This window comes from Sceloporus occidentalis, unplaced genomic scaffold (assembly GCF_023333645.1).
Source record: "Sceloporus occidentalis isolate IW3139 unplaced genomic scaffold, rSceOcc1.0.p SCAF_1, whole genome shotgun sequence".
NCBI classification, from domain to species: Eukaryota; Metazoa; Chordata; class Lepidosauria; order Squamata; family Phrynosomatidae; genus Sceloporus; species Sceloporus occidentalis.
This window is the reverse complement of record NW_028316981.1, coordinates 302,607,364-302,630,245: the sequence shown is the minus strand read 5'-3', so window position 1 is coordinate 302,630,245 and position 22,882 is coordinate 302,607,364. Positions and strand designations below refer to the sequence as shown.

The 22,882-nt window shown below is 41.9% G+C and overlaps 1 protein-coding gene across 1 annotated transcript in view; it reads right to left on the bottom strand.

Annotated features, from left to right (window-relative positions):
- CCDC68 (coiled-coil domain containing 68) overlaps positions 1–22,882 on the bottom strand; it is a 46,409-nt gene that overhangs the window by 8,023 nt on the left and 15,504 nt on the right. The window contains exons 3-7 of the mRNA XM_089513428.1: positions 11,942–12,084; positions 11,097–11,183; positions 8,496–8,633; positions 5,997–6,122; positions 5,074–5,202 (exon numbers count right to left, since the gene is read on the bottom strand). Of these exons, the coding sequence (XP_089369554.1) occupies positions 5,074–5,202; positions 5,997–6,122; positions 8,496–8,633; positions 11,097–11,183; positions 11,942–12,084 (623 nt within the window). The remainder of the gene's footprint in view (positions 1–5,073; positions 5,203–5,996; positions 6,123–8,495; positions 8,634–11,096; positions 11,184–11,941; positions 12,085–22,882) is intronic.

Here is a 22,882-nt window from a genome sequence, read left to right as displayed (position 1 = left end):
TAATTGGGACCTCTCCTTTCACCTCCCACTCACACCATCTCTTCCACTGAGCTCCAACATTTCAAAGGGATGCTGGCAAATGCCACAGCCTATTTCTACCAAAAGATGTTGGGGCAGATATTTGGGGATCAGTGGTGTCACCTCATTTTAGGGTGTCACCTTGTGCAGCTGCAACCCCTTGCACCCCCCTAATGACATCCCTGGTGACAACCATGCTGGCTGGAGGATTCTGAGAGTTTCCATTTTAAAAAATAACTTTTTTTTAAAAAAAAATCTCAAATTCCTTCCATTCGTTTTATTAAGAAAGTTATGGATTTTTAAAACGTTCTTCCCAAAACTGAGCCAAACTAAATTCTCATTCATATGCATATGCCATCACTGAAAGGGCAGCTGATGCTGTACCTTGATAAAGCTAATTATGTGTGGGGCTAGGGAGAAGACCATGTGGAAATTCGATGTATATTGCCTTGAGTTTTATCAAAGGAAGATGAGATACAAATGAAAGAAATAAATACTAAATATTAACATGGAGAGATACCCTGCTGGGCAACTACCCCACCTGCTAATCTCTCCTTGTACTATAGAAGAAAAGAGGGTTATTTGAGTGGGATGGCTGGTGATAGAAAATCCAGAACATATCTTTCTCCTGTCTACTTTTGGGCAAAATTATTTAGGCAAGACTTTGGCTATTAACTGCTCATATTTTTGTCTTCTTTAGTATATTTCAAATTAGTGTTTTTAACAGGATTTCTTGTTTAAAGCATTTTATATACTTTTTATTAAACAATTTTAGCTGCACTTTGTTTTTAATCTATATTGTAAGCCACCATGGGTTCTGTGCCATGAGAAAGATGGTATATTAACTGAATGAATGAATGAATGAATTGATTGATTGATTGATTGATTGATTGTTAGGAAGAATCTTTTCAGAATAATCAAACACAGAGCCTTTAGAATACATACGCATACACTTGGGCCCTATCTTCAAAGCATCTCATTATGTGTAGTGTAATACAGCCAGGCTGTGGTTTTTTGAAATAATTTCATTTGTGTTCACTATTTTAATAAGCAGGACTGAAGGTTGAATATACTTTATTCAAAATGCTTGGGACCAGAGGTGTTTTGGATTCTGCCCCCCCCCCCCCCCCAGATTTTGGAATACAAGCATAACATAATAAGATACTTTGAAGATGGGACCCAAGTGTAAACAACCAATTCATTTATGTTTCATATACACCTTATACTCATAGCCTGGAGGTAATTTTTAAACAATATTGACCACGAAACAACATTTGTGTATACTGAACCACTGGAAAGCACCCATGTGGACAATTCTAGATTTTTGAGTATTTTGGATTTCAGAATTCTGGATAAGGGAGATTCAAGCCATACATGAAAAGTCTGCTTGTTGATTTTGAGAATGGTAGCCCAAGAGGTTAGCACTTCTTGATATTTCTATACTGTGCGCTAAATTAACAATGACCAGACCTCAGAAATGTGACTGTTTTGGACTACATGTCTCAGAAACTGCCAGCCATCATGAACACTAGCCATAAGAGCTGGGGAACTCTAAAACTTTTACTCCAAATAAGTGACTTTTCCAGGTTCTAAACAGAACATATCCCATGGGCGTGAGTGCTGAAAAGAAAAAAAAATTTTTTAAAGCTTTTCATTCTTTCTTTCTTTCTCTTTCTTTCTCTTCTTTTCTTTTCTTTTAAAAATGATCTTACAGTTTTTAAAATTCAGTGGTGTTTTAATATAATAAACATGCCTAATTGTGTGCAAAGGGATCTTGTAGCACTTTTGAGACTGACTATGTAGAAGAGGTTGTAGGATACGCTTTTGTTGACTTCATCTACTTCCTCAGATGTCAAATTGTGTTTAATTGTGTTTTAACTTTTCTATTATCAGGTTTTTAGATTTTGGATTTTTTTGGATTTTGGAATACCTGTATACGTATATGCATACATAATGAGATAGCTTGGAGATGGGACTCAACTCTAAGCACAAAATTAATTTATGTTTCATATACACTGTAGCCTGAAGATAATTTTATCCAATACATTTTTAATAATTTTGTCATAAAACAAAGTTTGTGTTCATTGAACCATCAGAAAGCAAATGTGTCACTATCTCAGCACCCATGGAAAAAATGGGTTTGGGAATATTTTGGATTTTGGAATCCTAGACAAGGGAGACTGAACCTGTATCTTGTTTTCACTGACTAATGTACCATACATGAAGAAAGCCAGCATATCAGATGATAGATAGATAGATAGATAGATAGATAGATAGATAGATAGATAGATAGACAGACAGACAGATAGACAGACAATCTTTTGGGATGTAGCTTTATGAGGGATATAACAAATTTCAAAGGATTCTCAACCTGATGCCTTAGCTGAGACTCTGTTAATGAAATGTGATCCCTTTGGCTTCCAAATGAATAACAGAACAGATGGTGATGCTTAGATTTTAAGTCATGCATACATTGCAATAACGTCTCATTGCTAATCACTATTTACTACAGAGGAAGTGGTGTTTGTTCACTGTTAGTGCTGGTGAATCAGCCGAGAATGCTTGAAAAGGTTTTGCAAAAGAGTTTGCCAATATATTTGAATGATAACAAAGACACATAAAAGTTGTAGGCGTCTGTAGGCAAACTGTTCCAAGGCTGTCATAAATTGGCTCTCTTCTACTATTTACCAAATCAATATGAGTATTTTTTTTTAAAAAAATCATCAAATGGATCCTATTTACACCCACATTAGAAAAAATACTTTCAATCTCTGCTCCCACATGGCATTATCAATTTTATGCTATTTGCACATCGATACAGAGTGCCATGCAAATGTCCGCCCACAAGCAAGGAACCTGTAAATACATATGCTTTTCCATTTCTAGTGTGAAAACCATTTCATCTCTGCTATACATAAATGTCTTCAACAGGAAGGTGGGTTAAACAGGTACATCAGATAAACAATAACCAGCACTTAGGTCTAATGTGCACTGCAGAAATAATGAAGTTTGACACTACTTTAACTGGTCAAGGGGTTGAAACAGACAGGATGGGACCGCAGCAACCAGACCATGCGGCCCATGAAAAGAAGCTCGTAAGAAACCACTCCTTGTTCAGTCAGTTTTGGGACGCATTTGGAGGTCCCAGTGTGGCCTCTGTGCAGCCTCTGAGTCATCTGGGAATGTGTGCGTCCTGTGCATGGCCTGCCCCTGGATCAGCCCAACACAGCCCTTTTGGTCCATCTGTTTGAGGCCAGGGATTTAAACAGGATATGTACATTTCCCTCTGGTGCCACAACAAACTACAAATCTCAGAATCTCATGAACCTCTATGGTCATGGTGCCATTCCCAGTGTAAATGAAAGTGAAGTTGCTTAACTTCTGGTTCCAAGTACCAGCCAAAATAGGCTGAAATTCCTGCATTTCAGAGGAGGGGGAGAGACTGTGGATGTTGTTGGGGCAACAGGATCCCAACTACCTTGCCTTTGTCACAGTTTGGGTGGGTTTTTGATTATTCAGCTGAAATATTGCCTGGAAAAGCAAATTAAATTTTGGTGAGGTGCCTAGTGACTTTGAGGGACTCTTGAGGCTTCAGAGACTATGGCGGGTTACAGACCGCCATTTGGGACGCCCTTAGAACGTCCCAGTTTATAAAAGGGGTGTCTCTTCTAGATGCCCCTACTCCTGTTACGGACTCTGTCCATAACAAATGGTGGCGGCCGTTCCACACGGCCGCTGCCATTTTGACGTCTTGGACACCTAGCGTCCAGACGTGTTGTGGCGGAAGTGAGGCCGTGAAAGCGCGCCTTGCGCTTTGCGGTGCCACTTCCGGGGCCCAGGAAGGAGTGCAACTTCCGCGCTCCTTCCTTGCAGCATCCGGGAGTCCCGCGGTTTAGAAGCTGTGGCTCCTGGATGCTGCAAGTGGCGCCAGCGACAGACTGCCGCAATTCTGTGGTCTGTAATGCGCCAACGATATGGAGTTCAAGGGTCCACATGCATTCCATGGGCCCAGTTTGTGCAACCCCTGATCTAGATCCTTGTAGGGAAGAAAGCAGTGGTCATGCCGGCTGGAGGATTCTGGTAGTTACAGTCCAAAAAGTAACTTTCTCATCTAATGATGACTCACCAAAGGTTTGGTAAATTCCTGGATCCTGCTTTTTTCCTGAGAGCTTGGAAAATCATGGTCCTAAACTACTCGAACAAGATCAGTGGCCTGTGTTCAGTTTAATTTAGTCATGAGTTGTTCAGGGCCAGTCCATCCCAGAGAACCCATTTAGCAAAACTGTTGTTATGTGCCTTGAAGTCATTTCCAACTTGTGGTGACCCTAAAGAGCACTTATTGTGGGGTTTTCTTGGCAAGATTTGTTTGGAGGGGATTTGCCTTTGCCCTTCTCTGAGGCTGAGAGAGTTTAACTTGCCAAAAGTCACCCAGCGGGTTTCCATGGCTGAGTGGGGATTCAAACCCTGGTCTCCAGAGTCCTAGTTTAATGCTCGAACCACTACACCACACCATCTCTCCCTCTCTCAATCTCTCTCTCACTGCAAACCTATGCTACCATGTAAAAGCCAGCTTTCACTGTCTGGGGATGGGCCAACATATATTTGGCCCTAGAAGGCCCTGGGCTCAATTTCTGGCATTTCTAGTAAAATGTTTTTGCGATAGCAAGACTAAGAATGACCTATGATTTGGAGATCTACTGTCAGGTCAAAATTTGCACTGGTATGCTGGACTCCTAAACCAACAGTCTAAGTCACTCTCCACATATATATTCAGGGGGGAAATTTGCAGTCTCATAACAAAAAATAACAACAACCCTGATCCTGAAGACTTTCTTTACTAGTATAGTGTTGATCAGCAAATGGAAACTTTACTTTTTGTATGATTACTTCTATGGCCCTTAGGTGCAAAAAGAACTTTTTCAGAATCAGCTCATTGTGTGTCATAAAAGAAACACACAAAATAAACACACACACACACACTTTCCCTGCTTCTGATTCTGTAGAATGGGGGGCATCATGCCCACATGAACGATGGAACAGAACTTCCAGCCTTACCTCTTCCATCCTTTGTACTCGTTTCTCCAGTTCTTCAATCTGGCTATGCTTTTCTTGCAGCTGAACATTCAGCTGGCTAAGATTGTCTGTGCTTTGTTTTAATTTTTGTTCTTGCTCCAGCTTGCGGGCCTGTGATTGAAGGAGAGGAAGCAAAGCTCAGAAGAGTACAGGAACAAGCCTGCTGTCCTCCACCAACACTGGATATCTACACAGTAGGAATAATTTACCACTTTAACTGCCATGGCTCCATCCTACAGAGTCCTGGGATTTGTAGTTTTGTGAGGCACCAGTACTCTTTGGCAGAGAAGGCTAAAGACCTTTAAAACTACAAATACCAGGATTCCACAGGATGGTGCTACAGTCATTAAAGTGATGTCAGACTGCCTTATTGCCACAGTGTAGATGCACTCATAGTCTGCAATGACTTGTTCATGGCAAATCTGCAAAGCTGTCATATGAGTGGAATAAGTAATATTCAAACACAGTGAAGCACCCTTGCAGTACATTTATGCTCAACGAAAATAAAAAGGACCCTGATAGATGTGACCAAAAGGCCAGCTAACCAGCAACCAGCTTTCTGTAGTGGCCAACCCAATGCATCTGGAAGCCTACAAACAAGGTCTGGAGGTAATAATCTCCTCCTCTCTTGCAGCAGCAGCACATGTTCAATGGCCTATTGACCTCCAAACAGCCACCATGGCCAATATTTATTGGCCATCTTAATCTTTCATAACTTGGGCTAATCCCACGCACCTTGGCTAAAGCCTAAGACATTTCACTCCTGGTACATTCATGTACTGAAATGGGATGGCAAACTGCTGAAGTGTGCACAGCACAACTTCAAGTTACTGGGGGTAATAACATCTACAAAAGTTCCCCCATGAGTAGAGAGAGTTCACAGTTAAAGCTCTAGAGCCATATACCTGCATTTTGTTCATAGTTCCTTCTTGCCTTTGCTTGAGATCCTCAGAGCGCTTCCTATAATCTTCTTGGAGTTTCTGGGCTCCATGTTTCACAGACTCTGCACCAGCAATCCTCGAAGCTTCCAGCTGGAAAAGAGCCAATGTGGATTGTTTTTCCAGACTTAGTGACAGCCATTTAAAACAACCACATAGATAAGTAAAAATGATCTATTACAGGAAGGAAGGAAGGGAGGGAGGAAGGGAAGAAGGGAGGAAGGGCAAAGACCAATTAAAGCAGGAGTGGACAAGTGTGGAAAGCAAGAGAGCGCCATTAGCCACCCAGGAGACCTTAGGACTGCACCCAATTTTACTCTCACACAAAAACAAACAAACAAAACAAGAAAATGTTCTCAAACCTTGTGGGAAATATGGGAACATTTTCCCATGGGAAGAGGGCTGGCCCGTTTTAGGCCACAAGAGGACTTTTTAGGGCATTAACAGAAATAACTTCTTCTTTTAGAACAAAGTCTCCCCTTGTTTTAAAATGGGCTTGGGGCAAAAATGTTATAAAAGTGTCTCCACCACACCTAAGGGGCATTTGGGGAGAAAATGAGGGGGTTTTTTTTTTGGGGGGGGGGATTAAAAATTTACTTACTACTATGTCTTTACTGGTGGTAAAGAAAAGGGGGCAATTCAGACGATAAACCTAGATTGGGCTCTAAGGGGAAGGAAAAAGAGCATACACTCCATATGTGGGTGCACCTTCATTTTTTCCCTCTTACAAGCCAAGACCATCACTATAGTTGGCCCTCCACATTTGCACCTTTGACTTTTGAAGATTTGATTATTCACAGATTTAACTAATCTGTTCTCTCTGGGAATCGCTAGATCCTCCAGCACAACGCTGCCACAAGTTGACCATAAAGTCATGCTGGAGGATTTAGAGATTCCTAGAGAATACACTTATCTGGGAATCTGTAGGTTCTCCAGTGTGATTCTATGGTCAACTTCCCCACCTGATGTTGACCACAAAGTTGTGTTGGAGGACCTAAAGATTTCTAGAGAGGTGTTCTTTCAGGTGTTATTTTTTTTAAAATGTGTATGTTTTTTTTTATTTGCGATTTCCCCACTTTCAGGGGGTCCTGCACCCCTAATGTCGAGGGACCACTGTATTTCCAATTCTGATTTTCCTGCCTGATTTCCTCATAGCCACTACCACAGTTCTTCTCAGTTCTTGGCAGTTGCTGGAGAAGGGGAGACATGGAATTGTGTAAGCAGAGCATTATGCTCTGATCCAATCATCTTCCAAACTAGAGGCACCACCACAATGCCAGAACAAACCTAAACCAGAGTGAGGGTGATCCTAAGTAGCTTCCAACATTATTAGGCTAGGAGAAGTTTGGATTCAACCCGGCTTCTGCTGGACATCTAAACCAGTTAGATTTGTATTCTAAGGGCTCTTCCAAATTGCTCTAAAGAAGTGCAACTCAAAGAGGTGGACCATGGGTCAGTGGTGATCCATGAACCATTGGCTATCATTCTGCAGATTTTCCAAGAAATTTCTTATTCCATATCTCAGTCCACTACACCATGCTGGCAGGGAGCCTTCCAAAGTAGATTAACATTCAAACATGCTCTACTGCCATACCCTAGTTATCTTTAAGCATTGACACATTAGCTTTAACAAAGCTAACACTTTACTTTATGAGTAACACATTAGTAAGATATTAGCAATGTGCTACTGTTAATTAATGTATTTTCAAAGCTTTTAACAAATGACTAATAGCCTAAAATGGCCTAAATAGTCCCAGATAAAACAATGGTTGGGACTCTGTTTATTAGTCCCAACTAGAGTCAACCCCTTAAGCCAGTTGTTGTCAACACATATGTAAATCCAACTGATTCAATGGCTCTACTCTTGTTGGCACTAACTAAAGGATCTAGATCAATGTTTTAGAATGAACAAATAGTCATTACACACACACAAAAGTAGTAACAATGCTGCCAGTCATTTGGCTGTTTCTTAAAAGAATGTTATGCTTTTGCAACTCTTGAGCTAAAAAGTTATAGATGACATTGTTACTTTTAGTGGAATACTTCTATGCTCTGGTTTTAGATCAGTTTCAAGACTAACTGTGTGTGATTTAAATCATCATCATCATCATCAACACCATTACCATCATCATAATCTACAACAGAAATGGTTGCTATGTGTCACTAATTATACCGAAGTACCTCTTTCACAGGGAGAGACAACATGGCATAGTGATTTGAGCACTGGACTATGACCCTGGAGACCAGGGTTCGATTCCCAGGTTGGACATAAAACCCACTGGATGACCTTGGGCAAGTCACATGCTCTCAAACTCAGGGGAAGGCAATGCCAAACCTCCTCTGAACAAATCTTGGCAAGAAAACCCCATGATAAGTTGTCTTAGGGTCGCCATACGTTGTAAATGACTTGAAGGCACACAACAACAACAAACCTCTTTCAAACCTCTTGCAGAAATACAGACACACCTTGATCTTTAACTGTTCATTTTCTTTGTTCACCCGTGTCAGTTCTTCTTCTGCTTGTTTCATCTTTTCCACTGTCTCGTTGTAGCTGATGGACAGGGACTTTTCATCAGGTCCCAGTCCAGGTTCTTGGAAATGTGGCTAAAACCAAATAACATTTTAAAAATCAGACATGTTTTTGGTTCTCATCCTTGTGTTCTTACAGGTTACGGAGACAAATAAGCTCAGGTGTTGTGTTGATTAAATTGGTACCAAAAATAGAACCTCAATGTGATTGCACCATTGCATCAACTGCAACTGAGTCACTGAATATATATGCCCAAGCACATATATGAAGGATGAATAGAGAAGGGAACAGCTATTTAGGAATCACGATTCAGTCACAACATCTTTGAAGCCATCTTGGCTCTCCTCCTCCACCCCAACCTTCCACAATTATACCCTTCCCCTTGACCATGCTGCACTCTTGACCATGCAGTACTCTTCCTCTACTTCCTCCTACAGCTGAATTGGCTTCCATGATGGTAAGACTGTAAGAAAAGCCCTTCCTACACATGCCATTCCATTTCACAGCATAGAAACAGAGCAAGTCGAAAAGATATCCCCTCTTAAATAAACAAACTTTCTGTCCATTAAGACCATTAATGGACTTTTTGCCCAGGCATCCACCTGGTAATTAAGCCTGCTGAGAATACTTCAATCTGCAAAATGGCTCCATTCAGTGGTGTCACTAGGCTTGGTGACACTTGATGTTGGGGCTGCCGAGGGGGGATTGCAGCGACTGCCTGCCCCACTCTCCTCTTCTTCTGCCTTGCTTACCTGGTGCATGCTCTGCCACCATCACTGCCACCTTAGCCTCCTCTCCAGGAACAGAGCCAGGGTGGTGACAAAGCCAGGAGGGCACTCTCACCCCTCCATTGCCCTCGCCACCACCTCAGCTCCCTTCCTGGGGAGACAGTCAGAGTGGCGGCAAAGCCACAAAGGGTGTACTTGATCCTTTGCCACAGCAGCAGAATGCCTGACCAGATGTCACTCCTCCTCTAGGTGGTTGAGGGGATTCCACACTCCCCTCAACCACCTAGTGATGCCATTGGCTCCACTTTTTTTGAAAAAGGAGAAGAACAACGTGTGATGTAAGGAACAACCTGACTACTGTAGTTTGTGTGGAATTTTTTTGGTGGTGGGGGTGGGGGTGCTATGTGGCTGTGTTCTGGAAGAGTTTATTCCTGATGTTTCACCAGCACTTGTGGCTGGCATCTTCAGAGAATGCTGGAATGGAAGTGAGTGGGGTATATATACTGTGTAACCCTTAGTTGAGAGGAAGTGATTTATATATTAATCTGTGTGTTGTTTTCTTGTTGAATGGCAAGGCCTTAGGGTTTGACTTCATAATTAGTTATCCATTGCTTCCCCGCAGCCTGGAAAGGGGTGTCCTTGGGGCACAGTGGCAGGGAAAGAGAAACACACAGCTAAAGGAGCTCCTTTCGGCACCGCTGAAAGGGCGCCACAAGCGCCCTGCAGCAGTGCGCGCATGTCACGCCTGCGCTGCAGCATTTGGCTGCGGCATGGCCGTGACATCGTAATGGCAGTGCCCATGTAGATAGGGCACTGCCATTTTGACACTGTGGTTACTGTAAAGGACGCCCCGAGGCAACCCTTGCACGTATCCAGGCCAGCACAAAGCGCTGGTCTGGATACTGCCTCAGATTGAGTGGATAAAGATTCTGACCTCACCCACCTGCAGCTCTGGCCTTGATGAAAAAATGGAAAATATCTCCCCAGAAAAATTGCCTCTGAGGCAATGGAGCCCTTAACAAAATATTTCCCCCTACCTTGTACTAGGTGGATAAGAATTCTGGGCATTTATAAAAGGCAGCTTCCAATAATCCTAACAAGGTGGCAGATTTACAATCAGTTGCTAGATGAAGCCTACAGGATGAAGGATGTGGCCCTCTCTTTCATCCTCATGTTGAACTGAGACCTTGTAAGATTTTAGTCCAGACTTATTTTCTCTCTCTTAGCCCTCTGGCAATAAAGCATCTTGTTCAATTTGCTCAGCTCCCAGGGGATTCATATTTGAAAGCATTCGCACAACAGCCCTGATAAATAACAGCTTTTGATTCCTCCAGGACCACATTCTCTGCCTACAAGATTAATTAGCTCTTGGAACACTGCATCAGGCAGCAAACTCTTTCTCCCTGGGTTTGCAAATTATGGGTGTTAAGCAGCTAAAAGCCAAGTATAATTCCTTAACATTCTTTGGGAACGTCCAACCCTTGCTGGGTTTGGAGAGGCCTGCGAGCCTCCTATTAATGTGTGTCCTAATTCTGCACCTTTATCGGGCAAACAGTGACACCAGCTATGCAAGGGGTGAAGCCAATGCCTGAATTAAAGGGACTATTTTCAGAAATCTACAAGGGAGATCATGAGCTGGCTAAAACTCAGTGTGGTAGTGGTGGTTAAGGGTGGAGGTAACAGTGGTTTAGGTGTTCAACAGTAAAATCTATAGTCCTACAAAATTGGCTGTCTTGACTTAACACTATACATAACAGATACATCTTGACCAATATAATACATATTTTCAGGAAGAAAATCCATCCATACCTTTGAATCCAGCATGCCATTTGCAACCCCATGGCTAAACTCATTTTTACACAGAAGAGGCTGAACCTTTGCAAGAGTGGATCTAATCTGCAGGGGCAAAGCAAAAGCAATCCCAATCTCAACATCTGTCTGGAAATTTAAGCTGCATACAAATACAGTTCAGATTTATGTTTCACTATGACTGATGTCCTACCATCTAGCATCTGGATGTTACATATATATACATATACACATATTTTAAAAAAGGTTTAAATACCCTAAAGGCACCAGATCCTGCCCGATCTTAGAAGCTAAGCAGGATCAGCCCTGGTTTAGTACTTGGATGAGAGACCAACAATGAATACTAGGTGCTGTAAGCTACATTTCAGAGGAAGGAATTGGTAAAACTATCTCTGAATATTCCTTGCCTTGGAACACTCTAATGAAATTTATGGGGTTGCCATAAATTGACAGACAACTTGAAGGGGGGCATGTGTGAGTGCATACGCACACACGCACACACGCACGCACACACACACACAGAGCACAGATACATATAATATGTAGGTACAATTTCAATCGAAATCCTCACATTCTTTTAAAATAAATTTCAAAATATGCTAAGCTCAGATAGCTAATATTTTATGCATTTCATGGCATAACTAGTTCACAGATGGATGACAGCTACCTGTGCTTGGTGACTGAACTTTTTCTTGTTGTTGTTGTTGTTGCTGCTGCTACTGCTATTCTTGTTATGTGCCTTCAAGTTGACTCTGACTTATGGTGATCCTAGTCCATATTAGACTAGAAGTACTATTGCTCTGGCTCCACAAAATGCACCTTCATATGTTTATGGGAAATAGTACCTGTTTTATATATTCAGTTTCTTCAGTAATCTCAGATATGGTTGGTCCATTTAGGAAGTAATCTCTCTCAGTCCCCCTGTCCTGTTTCATGATGTGTTGTGTTACCACTAATGTGGTAGTCATTATCCGGATTGGAGGGTGATCTGTGTTGAAAAGAATACAAGCGTTAATTAGACTGAAAGACATGGCAAAGATGCATAACTCTAACCAATGGATTTAACAGGCATGTCCAGATGATAAGAATGCATATTGTAAAAGGTGGGGCAGGGGACCAAATTATGATGAAGATGCATAATAAGAAAATATTGTGCACTTATATTGTGCAATGTGTCTGTGGATTCACAACTCCTCTGGTTTATTTTGTCCTCTGAAAAGGTTTATTGTTTAGGTACAGCAAGGAGGGTAACCCCTTCCTTTAACACATTTCAGAATAGTTCAGAGTTAACAGAAGTATCCCCTTGAAATGTTCATTATTGTTCTAATCTCGAACAGCAAGGAGACTGACTCTGAAGGACTCAAGTTATCTCATGTGAAAATGGGACCACAAAGTATCCTACTTGAGAGAAGAGGGTCACTGATTTGAAAGGCTGTGAGAGAACAGTCACCTATTTGAAAGCCTACCCAGACCAGGTTAAATAACAGAGCCTGGAACAGCATTTTATAAAAGGAATTAATTTCTTTTCTATCAGTATTTTAAAGATGGAACTTATGGACACTGCTTGTTTTTGGAGGAGTGATTCATTAGTATCTTACTGTATTCATTAGCATTACTGTTATGCATGAATACAGTAATGCAGTACTAATACTTTACTATCGATGATAATATGTCAGTCATGGATTTTTTTTTAGTTACTTTTAAATTTATTATGAAAAACACAAAAATGGCCAAAAATATATATACACACACACACCCAAAAAACATTTTAGGTATAACAAGTGTTATTCCTGAAATGTTGCTTTGCTGTGGGGTGTCATTTTGGGGACACTCTAGCCATCGTTGTATTTCTAAATATATCTTTTAAAAATATATTGTGTTTTTTATATTTTATTATTTAGACATATTATTTTAACTTATTATATAATATAATTAAATATTACTCTTGTTGTTTTGTACCTTCAAGTTCTTTCTGACTTATGGTTATGCTAAGATGACCATATCACAGGTTTTTCTGGGGCTGATATGATAGCTCTGTTTAAATATTTGAAGGGATGTCATATTAAGGAGGGAACAAGTTTGTTTTCTTCTGCTCCAGAGACTAGGACCCGGAGCAATGGATGCAAGCTGCAGGAAAAGAGATTCCACCTCAACATTAGGAGGAACTTCCTGACAGTAAGAGCTGTTCGACAGTGGAACACACTTTCTCGGAGTGTAGTGGAGTCTCCCTCCTTGGAGGTCTTCAAACGGAGGCTGGATGGGCATCTGTCGGGGATGCTTTGATTTGGATTTCCTGCATGGCAGGGGGTTGGACTGGATGGCCCTTGTGGTCTCTTCCAACTCTATGATTCTATGAGAGTGTGTGTGGCTTGCCCTGTGTGTGGGTTTCCCTGTCTGAGTCAGGAATCAAACCCTAATCTCCAGAGTTGTAGTCTAACACTGAGACCACTATGTCATGCTGGCTCTCAGTTAAATAGTGCATTGTTGCATTAATTAAAATAATATTGTTGCCTTTTATTAAAAAAACACATTATAGTTAAGATCAGAGGTTGAAAAACTCAAATGATTACACTATTCCTACTATCTTAAGATGTATTACATATTTTGTTAAATTATGGTAATTGTTTCTAAGTTTGCATCTACATAAATTTAGAATTAGACCTGCAAATTTTATGCCAATCTAGATTCTCTCGTTTTCTTTTTCGATGATGTGTTTCCTTGTTCTTTTGGCAATCAGTTGAAGAGCCTTCCATTTGAAAAACATGGCCTTCAGATTTGTGCTGCAACAGCGTTGCATAGTAGCCATACTAGCTCTTGGATTCTGGGAGCTGTAGTTTCCAAAGGAAACTTTTCAACTCTGGGATCATTAACTTGTTGACATGTTATGTGATGTCCTGCCAGGACTGTTTGAATTTCCCCCTGCATTTTCCTTTGTGTTGGTTCAGGCCATAGATTATTTTAGTGTAGAAAAGTTCTTTGTATTAGTTTATGGGAGGAGCTGTAGGTTTCCCCTGCTTCATTTCTAGGTTTGGTTTGCCCTTTCCCAGCAGGCTGTGCTGTAGCTAGAGGTTTTTAGTTAGAGCAGTTTCTCTGAGAGCTAGCAGAGAGCTGTCTTTTGGTGGCAAGCAGGCCCAGGCAGCCGGAAAGGGCATTTCTTACACCACTTAGCCAAATCAGTTACCATTAGCATAGAAAATAGAAGAATTTAGGAGCTGAAAGACCCTGCACCAGCTCCATTGAGTAAGGAGAACAAACTACATCGGACCCAGAAAGATGTCGTCTGGAAGAAAGCTGAACTGTAAAGTATCTTTTGTTTAGAGCTGGGGAGGAGAATACCTTTTATTTTTGTCCTTTAAATTAAATTTCCCCCCTTTTTGAACTTTACATCTAGTTTCAGATCTTTTTGGGTATCACGGTTTGTTCTCACCAGGGTACTGGCGTTGCACACCCAAACCTGCCACCACCTTTAGTTGGGTGTGTCTTCATAGTGTAAGAAATCCTGGCGGCCATTGCCGCTTCCGGCCTGTCAAAGAGAGTCCAAGTGCAAGGCCCTGCATTGAAGCAAGATCCCAAGATTTGCATAGAAGGAGAAGAAGACTCTGTGGTTATAAAAGGGGAAAAGGTTGGCGGCCATTTTGGAGCCATTTCTTCTTGCAGAGTCCAGAGCACAAGGTTGGCGGCCATTTTGGAGCCATTTCTTCTTGCAGAGTCCAGAGCACATGGTCGGAGGCCATTTTAGTTCTACTTCTTCTTGCAGAGTTCTGAGCACATTATCAGCAGCCATTTTAGAGAGAACTTTTTCCATTCAAGTATATGGATAGAGTTTTATGAAGAGATTAATGTGTGTTTTATGTTTGTTCACGTTGCAAGCCTGAAGAAAGGAGCTAGAAGACTCTTTAACCGACTCCAGGTCTGGCTGTGTTGAAGTAGCATAAGAGTGGTGACAGTAGGAAAGCGGAGCAGTAGCAGGCTGTAAGTAAAATCAGCACTACACCGTTTGTCCTCTTCATCCTTGCTGAGTTGTTGCGTTGGCAACTAGGACCAGCCAGAATGGATAGGCTTTCTGAAGAACTAGCACATGGACACATACACGACACTCGTTCTCTTAGGGACAGACACCCGACTGAAAAGGCCTTAGAACTGCTGTTAAAAGAGGAAAGACACTTAAGCGTGAAAGAACTGAAAGCTTGGAAGAGTTTGCAACATGCCATGTCCTTGCTGTCAGCAGTCTGCGACTCAGAAGACATGCAAAGAAGAGAGCTTGCCCAGCAATCCAGTTTCCTAAAGTGGAAAGAAGTGGTAAATAAAAGGATCCAAACACTTCAAACCATGAACAATCCCGATGCAGAATCCAGACTAAAACAGTTCCTGGAAGAAGTCGCGGACAAAGAAAAAGAATATAGTGCAGTTTTGGACACAGTCAAGTTCCGGCTGCAGAGCTTAGAGCTTAATAATGAGAGTGAAAGGTCCCCTGCCGGCAGTGCTAAGTCCAGCAGAGGAATATACCCAGGGAAGCCTCAAAGTACAAAGAGCTCAAAAACCTGTCACACCAGCAGGTCTTCTTCCCACAGGCATAGTTCCCGCTCCAGTAAAAGTGGTAGTGGCAGTTCTTCTTCCCATGCTAGCTGGAGTTCGTCTATGGTAGCCCAACAATTCAAAGTAGAAAGGATGAAATTAAAGGCTGAAATATTGCATGCCGAAGCAGAGGCAGCAATGGCCAGTAAAGATCTGATCCTTTTTCATCAAGAGGTTGATTTAGAAGAGCAAGAAGCTGCCCTCAAAGCAGAACAGGAAAGGCAAAAACTTGCTATTCAAAATGAAAAGAAACTTCTTCTCAAGGCTAAGGAGGCTTCAAAACTGTCCATAAAGGCCAGGATTTTAGCCAAGAGCTTCCAGGATGATCTCAGTGAAGAAAATGTGAGGTTGCTTCCTACACAGGAGCCTAGAGACAGGATATCTACCTTGTTCCTTGTGGATGAGAGCTCCCCACAAGACCCTGTGGTCAAGTCACCTCCTAACTTAGATGCTAGCAAGACACAATTGCTTGCCGCTCCATGGCCTCAGCCTACAGAAAATTCTGTCTACAAAGAAAAGATCATCCATCGTGACTGTCTACCTATAAATATGACACTCAATGAACCCTTTGGAGACCAGAAGCCCATGGCGGGGAGCCAAATTCCCAGCCATGCTAGTGTGGCCTTTCAGCAAGCCCCGGCTGCTGAAGCCCCCAAGACTTACAGGCCTAGAGAATCTACGGACTTGCCTGCCAGTCAAGCTGATTTGCCAACAAAAGGGAGTCCACACTTCTTCCAGCCTGCAGAGATGATTCCCACCTTCATGGAGTCTTGTTCACCATTCATGCTTAAAACTCCCAGGAAGGACCTTAGAGACAAGGGAGTCCAGAAATTCTCAGACCTTCCTGAAGACTTTATCTTATGGAAGGTAATTTTTCAGAGAGCCATTAGAGATTTGAAACTGCAAGCAGATGAGGAGCTCACCTTACTTATGGCATGGTTGGGCCCCAACTCATCCCTTCAGGTCCAGAGAATCTACGCGGCCTACGTGTCAGATCCAGTTAAGGCGTTGCAGACAGCGTGGAATAGATTAGAAGAGCGATATGGTGCATCAACAGAAATAGAAGCATCGTTACTAAATCGGCTTTATAAGTTCCCAATCCTCAAGTCAAAGGACTACCGTCAACTTTGGGACTTAAGTGATCTTTTAGTTGAACTTCAGTCTGCGAAATGTAATCCAGAGTTACCTGGTCTAGCCTGTTTAGATCAATACATCACACAGCGACAGGTGCTCCAAAAACTACCCTTTCAGCTCCAGGAGAGGTGGGGAAGAGAGGTGTTTTCTTATAAGGAACTCAACATGCAATGCTACCCACCCTTCAGTTACCTTGTGAACTTTGTGACAAGAGCTGCTAAGGAAAGGAATGACCCGCAGACTGGGTTCCCAACCCTTTACCAAAACATGCGCTCAGAGAAGACTGTAAAGGAAGACAAAATTCCTATCAAGGAAATGGGGAAGGCCACAGTTGTAGTTAAATCCACTGAGGTCACTCAGTTTAAGTCGAATAAAACACAAGAGACTAAAGAAATTCCATGTCCCATTCATAATAAACCACATAGCCTTGCAGATTGTAAAGAGTTCTCAAAAAGGCCTTATAACGAAAGGCTGGAGATAGCAGCTAAAGCAAAAGTCTGCTTTCGATGCTGTGGTTCAAAGGTTCACTTTGCTAGAAACTGCAAAATAGAAGTAAAATGTGCTGAATGCGGTAGCCCGCGTCATTGCTCAGCAATGCACCATTTCAAATCACCTTCAGTGTCACCTAAACTTAAGAAGAAATCAGAGGGTCCTAAAAGTGAGGCTTCAGAAAAGGCAGCTAAACCTACTTCAGAAGCAGAGTCAGTTGTGGCATGTACAAAGCTATGCCAGGACTCAACGCAGATTAGGATATGCCATCCGATTTGTCTAGCTGAAGTTTTCCCAGAAGACAAACCTCACTTTAGAAAAAGACTTTATATTGCCCTAGACTCACAGAGTGACGCATCCTTGGCCACACCAGAGTTCTTCAGTACCTTTGCGGTCAAAGCCAAGATTCTTGAATATACCATATCTACCTGCACTGGACAGCAACAAATGCAGGGTAGAGTGGCAACGGAGTTCATGATTTCGCCTTGCAATGGCAAAAGGTACATTAAACTGCCTCCTTTAATAGAGTGCTCTTCTATCCCTAGGAACAAGAACCAAATAGCAACCAAGGCTGTAGCTGAAAGCCATGCACACCTAAAAGCTATAGCAAAAGAAATTCCTGCATTGGACAAAGATGCTGAAATTTCCCTACTGATAGGCTCAGATTGCCCAGAGCTGTTCCAGGTCTTGAAACAAGTAAGTGGACCTCCAGGTGCACCAATAGCACAAAAACTGCCACTTGGATGGACAGTTATTGGACCTGTGTGCGTCCATAGCAAGAGCCCGCCAGCAGCGTTAAATCTTACAGGAAATAGCCAATTTCCAAATTCACGACCCACACAACTACAAAGTTGCTTAAGCCACATTAAGGTGTGTTGCCTTGGTATTATCCCAGACTACGGCTCCATTTTCGAAACTTCAGCAAGAGATGAAGACATAGCCTTTTCCCGTGAGGAAAGAAAGTTCCTGGACATAATGAATTTAGAGACAGTCCAAGATAGTGAAGGGAGCTGGATGGCACCTCTTCCCTTTAGAGATGACCGACCAATTTTGCCTAACAACCGTCATCTTGCAGAAAAAAGGCTTTTTGCTTTGAGAAATAGAATGCTCAAAGATCCCACTTTGAAGGAACAAATTGTACAGTTCATTGAAGATCTGTTTACAAGCAACTATGCTGAAAGAGTTCCTTTGTACAGTAAACCCCAAGAGCATTGGTTCTTGCCATACCATAAGGTAACTCACCCACAAAAACCAGAAAGGGCAAAAATAGTTTTCGACTCAAGTGCCAGGGAAGTTTGCTTCTCCCCCATCAGTGCAGAGACATGTCCACTTATAAAGTCCTTCCTCTGTCCGATCAGAACATTCCTTCTGGATGGACGTGTACAGCTAAAGACAGGCCTACAGACCCAGGAATGTCACATATTCCTCTTCACTGATACCATCGTGGTTGCCAAACCCAAGTCACAGTTGCATTTCAAACTGAAGAGACAGGCATGCCTTTCCGAAATGTGGACAACATCTTGCATGGAAGAGGTCTGCGAGGACAGTGCTAGCCTGGAAAAATCTTTTGTTTTAGGATGGCCCACCACTAACTGCATTGCTAGTTTCAGTTCTGTGGAACAGAAAGAGAAGTGGCTGACTTCCTTTCAAAGTCGAATAAAGGAAGAGAAAGGAAAAGACTACTCCAAGAGCATTCACTTGAAGATTATTGCAAAGGATGTTGGAAACTGTGCATATTCAGAAGCTTTAACCATAACCAATATGGACACAGCAAATGATGTGATCCTCGTGGTCCTGCAGCAGCTTGAAATTAATGGCTGTGGAAAAGACTATCAGCTGTGTGTGAACTCTGGGAAAGATGTTTCGTATTCCCTTATTGGACACGAATATCCATTTGGAATCAAAATGAGCCACATTCGTGACACTTTTCCTCAGATGCAGGGATCAAAGGGCTGTGTCTGCCCTCTGGACCTTCAGGGGGCCTTTCTGATGGAACAGCTGCCCCGTGAGCTTCAGTGCCAGTTCATTCTCAAGTCAAGTCACCTGGCCACTGGCCATGAGCTGAATGAGTTGAGCCAAAGGCCATTGAAAAGGAAAAGATCCATTATAAACTGGGCCTTTTGGCGGGGAGCAGGTGCTCCAGTGGACAATGCACCACCATCTTCAGCATCTCCTGTATCAGGGAAGCTGTTTGGTCTTTCCCTTCCAGACATCTGTGAGGTTGAAAATCTGCCCCCAGCCCAAGACTTAGCATGGAAGGCCTGGGTGTCTCAGATCAAAGACATTGAACACCTTACTGTGCCCAGACAGTATGTTCCTATAGAGCCTAGATCAAACATCAAGAAGCATCTATTTTGCAATTTTCTGAGACAACCACCATAAGAACTATAAGCAAAGACAAAGTGGTCAAGTATCAAAGACCTTTGACTGATTTAGTTTCCTTGTTCAGTGTTAGGTAGAACTTTTGATCTAATGTATAAATGGATAGGATAGGTCATAAGGTTGCAAAATTTCGTTGAAATTTTGAGCGGGGAGTGTGATGTCCTGCCAGGACTGTTTGAATTTCCCCCTGCATTTTCCTTTGTGTTGGTTCAGGCCATAGATTATTTTAGTGTAGAAAAGTTCTTTGTATTAGTTTATGGGAGGAGCTGTAGGTTTCCCCTGCATTATTTCTAGGTTTGGTTTGCCCTTTCCCAGCAGGCTGTGCTGTAGCTAGAGGTTTTTAGTTAGAGCAGTTTCTCTGAGAGCTAGCAGAGAGCTGTCTTTTGGTGGCAAGCAGGCCCAGGCAGCCGGAAAGGGCATTTCTTACACCACTTAGCCAAATCAGTTACCATTAGCATAGAAAATAGAAGAATTTAGGAGCTGAAAGACCCTGCACCAGCTCCATTGAGTAAGGAGAACAAACTACATCGGACCCAGAAAGATGTCGTCTGGAAGAAAGCTGAACTGTAAAGTATCTTTTGTTTAGAGCTGGGGAGGAGAATACCTTTTATTTTTGTCCTTTAAATTAAATTTCCCCCCTTTTTGAACTTTACATCTAGTTTCAGATCTTTTTGGGTATCACGGTTTGTTCTCACCAGGGTACTGGCGTTGCACACCCAAACCTGCCACCACCTTTAGTTGGGTGTGTCTTCATATGTTACTTCAGCTGTCATTTTAGTATATACTGTAACATTAGCATGGAATCATATTCATATAATGAATTCCATCTATTTATTATAGTTATTGTGTGACTTCAAGTAGTTTCCAACTAATGGTGAACCTAAGATGAACCTATCCTGTAGTTTTCTTGACAAGATTTGTTCAGAAAGGCTTCGCCTTTGCTTTTCTCTGAGGCTGAGAGAGTATGACTCATCTAAGGCCACCCAGTAGGTTCCATGGATGAGCAGGAATTCAAACCCTGGTCTCCAAAGTCATAGTCCATTTGTATGCACTGGGCACAACTTTCAAACTACTATACTATGCTGGCTCTCTATTTATGAAACCATCTTTTAAGTCCTAACCACTTTGGTCTTGTGGGTCTTTGAAACAATAAACAAATGCAAACATTGTTTACCAAGAGAGAAAGTGGGGTGTGTTTATACACCATGGACAGCAAGCTCTACTTTAAACCAGCCTCAGATCATTGAAAACACTATCATCTCTTCTCAGCCTTTGACATTCATTGCACTGTGTACACTCAGTAAGCACACATTAGAAAACAATATCAGTATGAATCATAAATACATTACAAGAAACAGTTATACCTCATGCCCAGAGCATACAAATGTATATTTTAGAGATCAAGGACATTAAACATTTCTATTTAAAAGTACAAGGATTTTACACTGTACTACATAAACATCATAAACACCACAATACAAAGCCAGCATATTTCCTACACTCAAGTTAGAAATGAGAAACAATGTACGATTCTGAGAAGTCGTTCACTATAAACTATGATATATAGTTTCTAGCCTGGTCAGTTGGGTGATGATATGTAATGCTATGATAATACACCTGAGATGATGGGACTTTGTCTACAAGTAAATAATATCATGTGGATGGCAATGACCAAACCATATAATATGGCAGTGTGTTAAAGTAACAAGGAAGCAACACAAACATTCAGCCCAGTCAGTATTTTGTTGGATTGCATTGATACTGATTTCAACATGTGTAACAAAATTCATAACTCGGGACCAATTCCCTTCTCGGCCATGAAACCCACTGGGTGACCTTGGATAATTCACATGCTCTCAAATCTTGCCAAGAAATCTCCATGATAAGTTTGCCTTAGGGTCATCGCAACTCAGAAATGACTTGAAGGCACACAATAACAACCACAACAATCAAAATTCAGAAACAATTGTGAAAAGAAATCCGTTCATATAAGAAAAGAAATAGTAGGTTCCCATATGTTCAGAGACTGGGCCCCAACACTTCCTTAACTGCACGGCAGAGAAAGAAAAAGTGTCCTAGTTTGAACTCAATGGGAGCCCGCACCGCTCAATATCAGTGATGTTTATGTAGTACAATGGTGACATCCAGTGTTTGATGAATTAATCTCATAGCTACACATATTCTGTTTATCTCTGAAATCCTCCAGCATTGTTACTTTAACACTGCTGTCTTTCCCCTTACAAACAAGAAGGAAGCCACTTCCCTTAGTTGTATGCACACTGTATGACAGAGGTGGGCAATTTATCACCCTTCAGATGGTGTTGAATTGCAATTCCCATCAGTCAGTACGGTTTTTGGTGAGGGATTCTCTGCAACAGTGGTTCTCAATTTTCAGTCTTCTGAGTGTTTTGGATTTTTACTCCCAGAGGTCCCAGCCAGCATGCCACAAGGATTGTGGGAGCTAAAGTGAAAACCACCTCAAGGACAAAAGGAGAGAACCACCGATCTACAAAAGGGTCATGCAAAGACTACACCTTGAGATTTGGCATAGAATTTAACATTCTGAGAATTTCAGGAGAATATCAAGAGCACAGACCATAAAGAGAGATGATAACTTTATTGTCTCTCTAGTACACACAAGCTCCAGAAAGTCCAGATACAGTTAAATCTGGTGCCACCTAGTGAGCAAGCCATATCTTCGCATGACTTCCTTTTATAAAAGTCAGGATTATTCAGACGTTGTTGTGTTTTTGCACAACTATCCGGATAATCTCATCCACTCATTCATTTTGTTGTTTATACAGTTTTAAAAATTAGAACTCCATCTCTGTGCATCTCTGTGAGTTCTGTTGCTCACATGTATCAGCACTCAAATAAAGATGGCGTCGATGATGCAGATGTATTCAAAACAGGTTCAAGGCATGCAGAGTTTGATACCTGTTTATATTCATACATACATATATTCAACAATGCAGATCTTTTAGAAAACTCAGGGGGGGGGAACCCCAAGGTTGGTTACCCCAGGTTAAGTGGGGGGTTGTTTTTTTGGGGGGCAGCCTTACCAAAACTTACTTGGGTGCATTTTGCTCTTCTGCACAACCATTAAATATACAGGAGCCTTCTCCAGTTTTCTTTCTGACAACCCTATTCTTGTCTGTACTTTATGACATATTACTTTTATTGGATTAACATAGGTAAGCATGTAT